Source organism: Mercenaria mercenaria, chromosome 3 (assembly GCF_021730395.1).
Source record: "Mercenaria mercenaria strain notata chromosome 3, MADL_Memer_1, whole genome shotgun sequence".
Lineage (NCBI taxonomy): Eukaryota > Metazoa > Mollusca > Bivalvia > Venerida > Veneridae > Mercenaria > Mercenaria mercenaria.
In genome coordinates this window covers 43015237-43029014 of record NC_069363.1, presented here as the reverse complement: position 1 = coordinate 43029014, position 13778 = coordinate 43015237, and the positions used below count along the sequence as shown (strand labels likewise).

General features: G+C 35.1%; 2 protein-coding genes across 8 annotated transcripts in view; both read right to left on the bottom strand.

The window, feature by feature from the left end:
* LOC123524958 (uridine-cytidine kinase-like 1) overlaps window positions 1–13778 on the bottom strand; it is a 352168-nt gene that overhangs the window by 165413 nt on the left and 172977 nt on the right. The window lies entirely within an intron of this gene.
* The window catches only part of LOC123524900 (uncharacterized), a 55027-nt gene continuing 45837 nt past the window's right edge, over window positions 4589–13778 (bottom strand). For all 5 annotated transcript variants that reach the window (XR_008370184.1, XR_008370183.1, XR_008370185.1 and 2 more), the window contains 2 exons: window positions 9914–10012; window positions 4589–6873 (listed from right to left, as the gene is read on the bottom strand). Coding sequence is in view for 2 of the 5 variants with exons in the window: in XM_045303506.2 (XP_045159441.1) it covers window positions 6740–6873; window positions 9914–10012 (233 nt within the window). In the remaining 3 variants the exon portion in view is untranslated. The remainder of the gene's footprint in view (window positions 6874–9913; window positions 10013–13778) is intronic.

The following is a 13778-nucleotide window of genomic DNA, read 5'->3' as shown; positions in this document are numbered from 1 at the left end:
GTTTTTTTTAGAAATATTCAGAAGTTTTCAGAAATATTCAGAAAAAATCAACAGGCCGATTACATCACTGATTAAAATACATAATTTGAAAAAGAAATATCAAACTTACAGGACTGTTTTTATTCACAAACATTATTCCATAATATAATTATCTTTGGAGATTACAATTACCAGGGCATGTTATTTGTTATATTAAAGGCCTAGATCCACTACTATATAAGTGCCCCCCCCCCCCACCCCACCCCCCAAATCCAATAAACAACTCCCATCTTATCTGCTGCTTATCAGCAATTATGTAACAGTAGCTGATTAGAGGGCAATTAGCACAGCAGGGGTCCCAACTAGACCCTGAAGATGTGTGCAGTGGAGTTGAAAGAAATTAATTTTCCTTCGGTGAATGTGGAATAATAATAATAATATTTTTATTATTATTATTGTTTTATTATTATTTTATAGATAATAATTATTATCTGATTATATTATTGTTATATAATATTACAAATGAAAATAATAAAAGATATAGTAATAATATTAAAAATAATAATGATGATAAAACTCAGGTATAGTGAAAACTCAATGAGTTCTTTGTGTTGACAAACAATATCTTATAATATCATATTTTAAATGAAAAAGATCATACCGACGAAGGTGATCCTTCCATTATATCTATATAGAAAACTTACAAAAAGAATGCTACATAATAATGAGAAAATGACTTTCTCATATACATGCAATCATCATAATTGGAATGTAAAATTACTGGATAAAATCAAATAATTGTGTTCTATCTATACTGAATTTTCGATTTTAATAATAAGTTTCCTAAAGTGTACTTTTTTCATGCTTTACTTTATAACACTGAAATGCACATTCGGTTTTTAATCTTAAGACAAATATTGTTTACAATTTCTCCGTGCAATATTCATATTTATAGCAACTAAAAAGTAGTCCATCATGTCAACAAAGGACGATGAAAACAATCGTTTGGAGCATTCTAAAGTATACTTTTAAGCGTAAATTGTCAGCCTTTTAAAAACCAGTGGGGTAATTTTAAAGGGCGACAGGAACTAGATACATGTCTTGTCTGTATATTAATACATTTTAAATGGACTCCGCATGTATTTTGAAGCAGCCCTTGATTTTGAAAAAACATGACCAATTTCGTTATCAAATTCGTCATCGTACGACTTATAAAAGAGTCGTAGTCGTAGTTGACTATCTGGTCGTATACTTCGTTCCAAGACGAATCCATTGGTGTATACTTGTTATATGTTTTGTTCAGTAACAAATCCGCAAATCTAAATTATTTAGACCCACTCTTTTTCCGAAAGAATGAACCTTAATAACAGAACTTCAAAGGCAAAGATATGAACAATATTGTAATAACAACAGAAAAAAATTTACTTTTTAATCAACTTCCTACTTTGCTTTTGGTCTTTTGCATTGCTTACATATGCATATGATGAGAACAAATTGGTGGTAGGGGATGTGTAAATTTCGCTTTCGATGTACAAACTTACCAATGTTGAAAATGTTTTCTTTACTCTATTTTATGTTGGAAATACTGAAGGAAGTGTGTGTGAGAAGGTAGGTCGATTCAACGAAGTATTCACTACACAATAACTTATTTTCGTTCCATTTGAATTTTCTCATCACCGTTTGACTCCTTTGAACCCATACTCAGTCGCTTTTTTGGGGGAAACCTGTGTAACGAAACAGTTCTGCCATCCACTACTATAACTCGATAAATTCCCCTACATATACAACAGTATTTACGAGACTTCTTTCTTTTCCCGGGAAGCATTACGACAGATTCTATAAATAGATATTCACACCTCGGTAACAAAGGAATTTGACAATTTGATAGTCCCCGGAAGTTATAGTTGGTTTTTCGCGCATGCGCACATCTCGTAATGGGAGATAATTAGAAAGGGGAGCAACCTAGTTTCGGGAAAGGGCTATACGAAACGTGCACGCACTCTGCACTTTTACATACGACCGAGTATTTATAAAGCAAAACAAACTGTAGTTTTTAAAGAAAAATTTTCATGTTTTTTATGTAGAACATATTTTACAGAACACATATTTTACATCTTAATTATATTAATCATAATATAGGAAACTTTGACAAAAAAATTAATAAGACTAAACAGGAGGGGTCGAAAAGTGGGGGAAGAAATGACCATTTTTGAAATCCTCAATGGATACGAAATGACCAAATTGGGGACGAGTTGATTGAGGACGAGTTGAATAGGGGACGAATTGACTGTAAATCGTTTACGGGAGATCACTCCGTATCAGAGTGGCAGAATTTCAAACTCTCTCGCAGTTTCACTACCGATGGGATTCAGGTTTATGACGTAAGCTATTTCCACAGGAGTCTTGCAACGGATTATACTGTCTAACAATACAGCTCAGAGCACCTGCACACCCCTTAAGAAAATATTATCTATTCCATTCGAAGACCTGTGGAATTTTTCATCTACCAATCAAAATGTACAGTTTTAATCAGCTGTTAAATGACCTTCACCCCAGATATTTACAGGTAGTAAAGGTGAAATCAATACCGGCCTGCAGCCGGAAAAAAAGAATGAAAAAATAAGATTATTATATACAACTTCCACCCAGGTAAGGAAATAAAGGCTCAAAGTTTCGCGAAATCATCTCGCGGCATTCAAAATGACCTATTAATGTTTTATTTCAACCTCGGCGTCGCGCGGAGTAGCCATAAAATACCGCTATAGATTATAGTGTTACCTGTATAATTTCGACTTGTGTCAAGTAATTACTCGAAGTGATAAGATTACAATTGTCGGTACTCCGAGTCACAATTATGTAAACTCAGGAGGAATATTTCGCTTTACAATATTTTTCCTTCGAGAAAAACGGAAAGTGGGTTTTCCGCGTGAGCTGATCTGTACGTTCAACTTCGTATAATGCTAAACAGACTTGTGCGCACTGACATAAAGAATGTGATATCACGATGGTGAAAAGTCGGAAGTACGGTGGTGAAAAGTCAAAAGTACAATGATAAAATGTCAAAACCACGATGTTGAAAAGTCGAAACAACGAAACCACAATGTTGAAAAGTCGAAACAACGAGAACACGATGGTGAAAATTCGAAAGTACGATGCGACGATGGCGCTAACAGGATACCGTATAAATCCTTGTTAATTAATGTCTTTTTTTTGTTATTCCCAATCCAGCCTGCATTCGGATAAAATAAAAGTTTTCATCCCGCACAAAAGCTGACGGTAAAACTGTTTGTTGTTCGCTCGTCCTGCCGCCTACTGACATACTGCTTCATTATTTGGTTAATTACTTCAATATTTGATACGGTAACCGCTATGTATACTACTGCGGTTGTTTAGTTTAAACATAGTTATTCCACATAAATTTAAATAAAGTTATACAAACATGTATTATATCTGTATGGATAGGATTAGAAGGAAAGACAGTGTCTTTAAGAATTCTTCTCCTACCTCTGGTATATTTTGTTTTATTTCGTTTGTACTGCTGTTGTAGGTTCGAATAATTTCATCAAACACCTACACTGTACATACATTTCGGTTTTTTTATCAAGCTTTATGACCCTAAGGTAAGTTCCCGCACAACGCTTTAAACATTGAACTTTAAAGAACCAGAAATGATTTTTTTAATTTGAATATCTACTGTATCTTGCACTGACCTACAAAACCTAAAATCACTGATACTTCTAGAATATCGCCGATATATGCAACCGGAGGCGACAGCAAAATAATACACACGCACTCGCTTACTGAGACATGCACATGATGAATATGCATTTGAAATGTACAAAATCAGAAATCGATGAAAGTGTTATATTATGAAGACTAGTACGAAAGTTGCTGCAAGATGCAGCAAAAGGAAACTCCGCGCCAAACACAGCAGTGTATGTAGTACTGATAGAACAGGGCTGATATAACGATAATGGTGTCTTTGTTGTTGACCCTAGGCAAACGGTCAGATGGGGTTTCGAGATCGCTGAAGAAAAAACATTGCCTTTGTAGTGTGTACAGGATTTTATGGTTGTTTCTAGTGACCTACTTTTTGACTGATCATGACCCACATGCGAAATCGACCTTGATTAATTATTCTAAGTTTCGGTATATGGAATGAAATGTATTTTGTACACAAGGTTGTTCTTAAAATATGTCTTTGTGACGCAGTTGTTCTTCCGAAATATCTGAGTTTCAATCTTAGCTCAGATGTTATCAAGACCATTCTTCTGATCAAGTTGGATAATGTGGGCTCTATATGATACCTGCAAGCTAAATGATGAGGAAGGATTAAGATGTACATTGAATGAAACACAGCAGACATCTGAAGATGCTAAAAGCTCACCCTTGCCCAGGAGAGCTAAAACAATGTAAGTAAACAATGACACGCACACGCACCTCTTTGGAAAAATGTATTACGCGACTATACTTAGATGGTTATCACCCTGGTGATTTTACCTCCTTTAGACGATCTTACTATTTTCCTTTTTCAGACCAAAAGTACTGGTAAATTGGTTTGAACTGTGGTAAATATTTACAAACAATATTACAGCTTCTTTGTGTATAAAATTTCGTTTTTCGTTTAAATTAGTAGCAAAATTTGAATTAATATCTAAACTGAAGAAAATTAGTATGGACGTGGTAATTCTTTACATGAAATAATTGATCTAAAATTATAAGTTATCATAGCCTCTGCAACTTGTTATTTCAAAATAATAAACACAAACCGTCGTACAACTATACGAATTGACATGGTTACTATTTCAGTTTTTAAATGTTAAACTTTAAAAGCATTAAATAGTTAAGAATATTAAAAGCTTATATAATACACCTGGGATGACTATAAGTAACTCTAAAACGACTTTTAAAGAAATAGTATGTAAATTATCAAGGACGTAAATATCTTCTTCAAATAACTGCATAAATATATGGATCACCTTTTTTATTGTTTAATGTAATGAACACTTAAAACAGAACGGCTCGGACAATTCACACCTTCAAGCACGTCAGGTTGTTGTCATTTTTATCATTAAACAATTTTATATGAAAGGCCCTTAAAAACACAAACGAGAACAAAACGCGCGTTTAATCGCAATTTGGTTATTGGCGCTGTACGATTTACAAAACGCGCGTTTAATCGCAATTTGGTTATTGGCGCTGTACGATTTACAATTAGCGCAGATTGGTTATTTGCGCGTAACATTTGTGCAGCTACTACCTATTACGCAAACGGTTATTATTGCAACACACTGATCAAAATATATGGATATGCTTACATTTAAAATAATATTGGTAAGCCATCAATATGTGCTTGAAAAATGCACATTCACATGTTTTAAAGTTTATGGAAAAAGCACGCTCATCAAAACTATTTCTTTCTGGCACAATCATCAAACTGAGAAGGAAAGGAACTTTTCCCGTGCTGTACAACAAAAATTGCTTTCTTTTCTGCTTTTTTATTTCTGTCTTCTTTTCTTCTTAAAAAGCTTATTTTTCTCGTTTGTGTTTTTATATCTGATGCCATTATAATGGGCCAGGCCAGACATTTAAAATAAAATTTGGACATTTTGCAAATCGAAAGGACCAAATCGTCATTTACGACATACATTGCACTCACAAAAAGCCATCACAAATACTCCGCGCCTGTGGGCGCAGAGAATAAGATGGTGGAATGTTTAATTGAATTTGCACGAAGAAATCGAAGGGCAAAGTCATGTGATGTTATCTTACCTAATTTTGTCTATTTTTCTTATTTTACATTTGATAAAACATTGCTTTCTATTTTCCTATTGTCCAAAAAGCAGGTTAACATTTACTTTAAATATAAGTGTTACTCAAATAACGTCAAACATACAGATATAAGTTGTACCACTCGATGGACCTTCTCGTAGAAATTTACAATATTACATTGAAAACTTTTACAGAATCCTGGAGAGAAACTTTAGTTTCCCCCATACAAAAACCCAGCTTATATAATACAAACCCTAGTGACTATAGACTGGTTGCCCTGACTAGTTGTTTATATAAAACACTATAACGTTTGATTAATGCTAGATATATTTGGTTTTTAGAATTTACAAAATTTCAAAGCGGTTTTCGCAAACAGCATAGCACATCTGATCATTTTGTTCGACTAGAAAATTTTGTTCGTGATGCATTTGTTAAAAAGAACATCTCGTTTCTGTCTTTTTCGATTTAAAAAAAAAACTTAAGATACAACTTGAAAACACGGTATTATGAATGACCCTGACGACTTATATGTAAGTTTAAAAGGTCTTCCAATATTTTTATGGCAATTCTTATCTGATCGAAATTTCAAAGTATTGTTGGTTCTTTCCTTTCTTTTGAGCAATAACAGGGTCGTTTTATCTGCTACCCGTTCCAACATCAAGATTAATAATATTGTGAAATGTTAGTCACCAGGGATATATTGTTCATTATACGTCAATTACGTTTTTAATACGTTAATGTTTGAACAAAAGTGTACAATTAAACGTCATTTACAGTAATGTTTGGAAAACGTTTGAATTTGGACAACATAAAATGGTGTTAAATTTTCTAAATCAAAACTAAGTGTGACAATTACGGAAAACACTGCAACCCTGAGCTTTTTGTAGACGTACAAATATACATGCTGTTGACGAAGCAAAGTTATTTGGAATTTTATTTGGAAGAAAATGTCATAAAACCGTTGAGCTCAAATCAGCAAAAGCGATGTTTACTGCTTGCTTTCATGAAAAGGCATACGTCCTGTGTCAAAACGAAAGGTTCTGCCTTCTGTTTCAGCTTCATCTTCACCAGATTGTAGATGCAATGGCAGGTCTGGAACAGGGATGCTTTCTGTTTCATATTCTGAGAATACAATGAAACTATGTGAGGGATGAAATCTCAGAAGAGCAATTGTTATAAAAGACAAATTATCAGTATGGTATTAGATTAAGTGGAATGAAGTTATACTGTGCGGGCCTTTAACAAGCATTATGTTTTGTATCCAACGGGTTCAATATATTCCGTACTGACACAACACAATTTTAATATTCTATTTGTCATATGAACAATAAACATCCTATCTTAATACTGATACTATAAACGCCGACAACTTACTTTTAAAGTTCGATCATCATAATGAATTGTAGATACGTTAAGTTTGTAGGTGTCTTATAACATTAAGTATTACAGTATATATAATTAAAAGTAGACCTGCTGGTCGGCTAATGTTACAACATGCTCAAGATATATGTTCCATTCTGTGATTGGGTAATGAATTCGTTTTGGTTGCGATTATTCTTCTGGAACTCAGTTTATTATCGATGTTACATGTTTCTGCCTGCATTTGTACACATAGTATGTGCAACATAAATCAAAAAAATGAAATATACTTGATGAGCTGAGGTTATTTGCTTATTTGACTTAGTAAGAATAAAAATTTGCTTTGTAGCGAAATACATGTATAGCATGGGAGCTTAAAATGTGCTTAAAGTCTAAAAAGGATTTCAGCAGAAGTGGGTAAAATCGACGGTGAATGTTTGTTAGAACTATTTTAGTGAAATGGTTAAATTTAATCGGGACAACGGTCACCGCCGCAATATGCTTATTATTAATATACAAATATGCTAATTAATAGTCTAAAGCGTCTGCAACTAAGTGTAATGTTGGAAAATGTTAAATATATTTGCTGTCAACCAAAGAAACTGCCAGGGTATCAATAGAAAGAACAAGAGGGCCATGATGGCCCTATATCGCTCACCAGAGTTGATCTGGCCTACTGACCAAGTTTTTGATCTCACATGATCCAGTTTCATATCTGACCTAGAGATCATCAAGACAAACATTCTGACCAAGTTTCATAAAGATAGGGTCACAACTGTGGCCTCTAGAGTGTTAACAAGTTTTTCCTTTGATTTGAACGGGTGACCTAGTTTTTAACTCCACATGACCAATATTCAAATTTGAGCTAGAGATCATCAAGGTAAACATTCTGACAAAGTTTCATAAAGATTGAGTAACAGTCGTGGCCTCTAGAGTGTTCACAAGCTTTTCCTTTGATTTGACTGGGTGACCTAGTTTTTAACCCCACATGTCCCAGATTCAAACTTGACCTAGAGATCATCAAGACAAACATTCTGACTTATTCTCATGAGTTTCAAACTTAAATTGTGGTCTCTAGAGTGTTAACAAGATCATTTGATCTGGTCTAGAGACCTAGTTTGTGACCCCGCATGACCAGTTTCAAACTTGACCTAGAGATCATCAAGACAAACATTCTGGCCAAGTTTCATAAAAATTGAGTCACAAATGTGGTCTCTACAGTGTTCACAAGCTTTTCCTTTGATTTGACCGGGTGACCTAGTTTTTGACCCACATGACCCAGATTCAAACTTGACCTAGAGATCACCAAGACAAACATTCTGACCAAGTTTTATAAAGAGTGGGTCACAACTGTGGCCTCTAGAGTGTTCACAATATTTTCTTTGATCTGACCTACTGACCTAGTTTTTGAACCCACATGACCCAGTTTCGAACTTGACCTAAAGATCCTCAAGACAAACATTCTGACCAAGTTTATAAAGATTGAGTCACAACTGTGGCCTCTAGAGTGTTCAAAAGCTTTTCCTTTGATCTTGCCTACTGACCTAGTTTTTGATCCCACATGATCCAGTTTTAAACTTGACCTAGAGATCCTCAAGACAAATATTCTGACCAAGTGTCATAAAGATTAGGTCACAACTGTGGCTTCTACAGTGTTCACAAGCTTTTCCTTTGATTTGACCGGGTGACCTAGTTTTTGAGCCCACATGACCCAGTTTCGAATTTGACCTAGAAATCCTCAAGAGAAATATTCTGACTAAGTTTCATAAATATTGTGTCACAACTGTGGCCTCTAGAGTGTTCACAAGGCAAATGTTGATGGACGACGCACGACGGACGACGGACGCCGACGGACGCTGGACAATGACAGGTCACAATAGCTCCCCTTGAGCATTTTGTGCTCTGGTGAGCTAAAAATACAAAATTTTAGTCATTCAACTATAGACAACCTTTCGCTAATATAGTAAATGGTGATGAGAAATGGAACCATTATTTTAAATAAAAACCAAACGCCTCAAGCAATATGAATTAGTTATGGCATATTTTTCATCAATAACAACCCGGCTATACAAACGACAGTACAAAAAAGTTCCACAAATTTTAAATTTGACACAAACTTGCACAGAATGTTTATCTTGATGATCTCTAGGCCAAGTTCGAAACTGGATCATGTGGGGCAAAAACACCAGGTCAAATCAAAGGAAAAGCTTGTTAACACCCTAGAGGCAACATTTATGACCCTATCTTCATGAAACTTGGTCAGAATGTTCATCTTGATGATTACTAGGCCATGTTCGAAACCGGGTCATGCGGGGTCAAAACTAGGTCACACTCTCAAATCAAAGGAAGTGCTTTTTAACACTCTAGAGGCCAGATTTGTGATCCTATCGTCATGAAACATGGCCAGAATGTTCATCTTGATGATTGATAGGCCGGGTTCGAAACTGGGTCATGTGGGGTCAAAAACTAGGTCACCCGCTTAAATCAAAGGAAATGCTTGTTAACACTCTAGAGGCCATACCTCTGATCCTGTCTTCATGAAACTTGGTAAGAATGTTTATTTTGATGATTCCTTTGCCAAGTCCGAAACTGGGTCATGTAGTGTCAAAAACTAGGTCACCACTCAAATCAAAGGAACAGCTTGTTAACACTGTAGAGGCCACATTTATGACCCTGTCTTCATGAAACGTGGTCATCTTGATGATTCCAAGGCCAAGTTTAACAGGTGAGCGATATAGGGTCATTATGACCCTCTTGTTTATGTATATACCTTGTCATCTGCTATAAATATCAAAACCCTTACCTACTGATGGACCTTGGCGGTCATATTCTGTCACAACAGAATTATTGTCATTCACGTTAGACTCTTCCGCTCCAGGCAGACATGAAGATAAGAACGTTACTGTAAATAAATTGAAGATTTTTCAGTCTAAATTCTATATACATAAAAAGAAAATAATATTGACAGTAATGTTTTACCTTTTATAGCTAACGTATAACGTATGCATGAATATTTAATGTTAAAACAAGTTTTCTCTTCCATGGGCACGGTTTAACTGTCTAAGAGAAAAATGGTTGTGATGTGGTGGCAGAAATTCGCGCAAATACGAATCTCACATATTTTTTACGAAAATTAAATGAATGAAATTTAAAACTCAATACGCGAGGATCTTAAGTTAAAGCTTGATCATTTTATTCATATTTGTGTGATAAGATGTATTACTTGGGAGATATTTGATTATAAAATCATAAATTTGGAAAAGTCCGCAAGTATAAATACATAATACGTTGATGATAATTTTGGTTGTCTATTTATATATGTCCGAATGTGAAAGGATTTAGATTTAGCGTTGTCAGTCAGGCTGTTCGTCTGTGAGTTCGTGCGTCTGTGTGTCTGTCCGTCCGAAATTGAACATGCTTATAGTTCAAAAAGTATTTAAGTTAGAATCACCAAACTTAATATAATGATTAATTAGCATAAACCCTTCGATCACATTTAGTAATATCCCCCTTGCCCAAAGAAGAACAGACTTTTTTCCCTTGATTTGGTAAAAAAATAGGCATTTTGGACTGTATCCAAGTATCCGAGTAACCTATTGATTTATATTCATGAAACGCTTCACAAAATTTAGATCGCGATAGGGCGGCGGTGCACGCGCAACTTCCGTCAGGATCACCTCAGTATCTTAAGAGTTATTGTCCTTCAATTGTTTTACAATCCAGTTTTCACATAAAAAAATAATTCATTGGTGGGTGTTCTTGAGATTTATCGATTTATCACAAATATAGATCACTAAAGTCGGTGGTACATGCACAACTTTTGTCAGAATATCTTCAATAACCGCAGAGTTATTTGCCTTTAATTGTTTTAAATTTCATTAATTGATTAATATTAATTAAAATAATCAATATAGATGAAGATCACAATAGGGCGATGGCGCAAACGCAGCTTCCGTGAATCACTTCAAAAAGGCAGAGTAATTGCCCTTTAATTGTTATTTCTTTCAAAATACAGACCCCTCATTCACACAAAAAAACCTATTTTGTGAGGATGCAAAATCACTGAATTTGCTTGTTTTTTCTAATTTTGTCTGTTGGCCCGCGTTTCCTTCAGAAAATACAAAGCAACACAAAGCAGTCCATTTTCAGTCATCATTCAGCGTCATTACTGATGCTCCCTGAAAGTTGTTGAATTTGTACAATCATTGTAAGTTATAAAAGGTATGGGTCAAAACTATGACAAAGATGCCATAAATAAAAGATTGATTTACCAGTAAATCAGACGACTTTACAGTTTGTTTAATTTAGACAGGGTTGCCAAGTGCTAAAACAGATGTCAGTGTTATTAAGTACAAACTTTGTTTGGTCGAATAAGAATTACTCATTTTTACTTCAGACTTCATTTTCTAATCTCTCAAATTAGCAGAGGAGGAAAACAAACATGCCTTTTCGATCAATCGATGCACCGAATTGTCAAAGAAGTAAAATTGTAAAAGGTTACTTTGATATTTCAGCTAATATATAGGGATTTCTTTATAGCAGTGTTTACATTATTTCATACGAGCACAAACGTTATCGAGAAATGGAATAAAAATCGCCACGAAGGAAGTTCTTGGTTTTGTTCTTTCAGTATTCATTGCCATTTGTACATGTAAATTGGGGTTGTGTAATTAATAATTTACATCAACAAATCAGTAACAAGAGTTCTCTGAGAACAGCAACGCTCGACTATTCAACAAAACTGATTTATGAAACCTGTACAATGCATGTCAATTCATCACAGTAAACAAGAGTGTGAAGTTTCAATCCATTCCCATTAAAGGGTACTGAGATACCAGCTAACATACAAAAACTGCTAAGCCGAAAAAGGGGCATAATTTTTTTAAAATGCAAAGTAGAGTTATGAAAACTACGCGCTACATGTCAAATCATGACAGTGAACAAGTGTGTGAAGTTTCAATCCATTCTCTTTAGTGGGTATTAAGATAGCAGCTTATATACAAAAACTTTACCAAAAATTGCTGGCATACTTTTGTTAAAAAGTATAATAGAGTTATGGAACCTGTGCAGTGTATGTGTTGTTTGCTCGGGTATAACGTCTTTTTCAACAATCTTTCAGTCTTGTAAACGACGGGATCTACTTGTAGCAGTTAGCATAATGCCCAAATTTATAGTACTTACTCACTGGAATATCACGCCGTAGACACTTCACATGATATCCCACCCAGTCACATTATACAGACACCGAGCTGACTAGTCCTAGCACTGTCCACTAAATGCTGAGCGCCAAGCAGTGAAGCTATTAATACTATTTTTTACGTCTTTTGTATGACGCAGCCAGGGATCGAACCCACTACCGATGCGGTTTTAATGTAAGTTAGTTTATAAGCCCGCCCGCTTAGCTCAGTAGGTAAGAGCGTTGGTCTACGGATCGCGGGGTCGCGAGTTCGATCCTCGGGCGGGGCGTATGTTCTCCGTGACTATTTGATAAACGACATTGTGTCTGAAATCATTAGTCCTCTGATAATTCATGTGGGGAAGTTGGCAGTTACTTGCGGAGAACAGGTTTGTACTGGTACAGAACCCAGGAACACTGGTTAGGTTAACTGCCCGCCGTTACATGACTGAAATACTGTTGAAAAACGGCGTTAAACCCAAAACAAACAAAAGTTTATCACAGTGAATAACTGTGTAAGTTCTAGTCCATTCCCACAAGTGGTTACTATGATACCAGCTTAAATAAAAAAACTTAACAAAATCGGGACGCGGATACCAATGCACGGGTGAGTCCAATAGCTCTACCTATTCTTTGAATGGTCGCACTAAATACCATCAGAAAAATCTCAAAAATGAAAACTACAAAGATGCAAAAAGGCCTGGTGCACAGAAAAGTGCTCAATTTAGCTTTAAAACATGTACAAAGCTACAAAGAAATAAAGTTTGAGTAAGGTATGATACAGATGTAAATGTCCGGGTGAAATTTCATGATTATTCAAAATTTAGTTGGCACTACAAGCTTAAGAAGTAAACACTTTCTGGATGAAACGGGTTAGCATCTAAGTTCTCATCATTTTTGTTAACTGTTTGACATTTCTGAATTAAAGACCTTGTTTATTAAATTTTGTTAAAGAAAAATACCTCAGCGTTTATTTGATGTATAACATCAAACTTACTTATTTTACTTCAGATTACTTTTTTACACCTAATTGTCAAAGCCATTAACATTGAGTTCTTTTATGTATGATTCTGTTATTCTTCCAGTCTGTAATTTTGTTTCACAATTCATTTTCCTATCTACTCGTAGTATGAAATATCTCAAAGCGTATTTTCTTGCACACTGGCTTGGCGTACCCATGCCTGCAAAATAAATCTGGCCTCCTCCACCCCATGCCAAATGATTCCCGTGCTGTAAATGACATCTAACGAACTATATTTATTATTAATTATATATGCATTACGGAAAACCGGAACTCAAAGTTGTGCGTATTTGAACAGTCATTACGTCATTTATGTAGAATACGGTTTGCAAGAAAAAGTCTAGTTACTACTGAAATAGTTACTCTCGAGCCGGATGTTCCCATCGGCAAATGTTACCAGTGAGAGTACTTAACTATTAATTCTGATTTATCTATATTGTATACAGAGAAGTAATTCATTGTACCGGTATT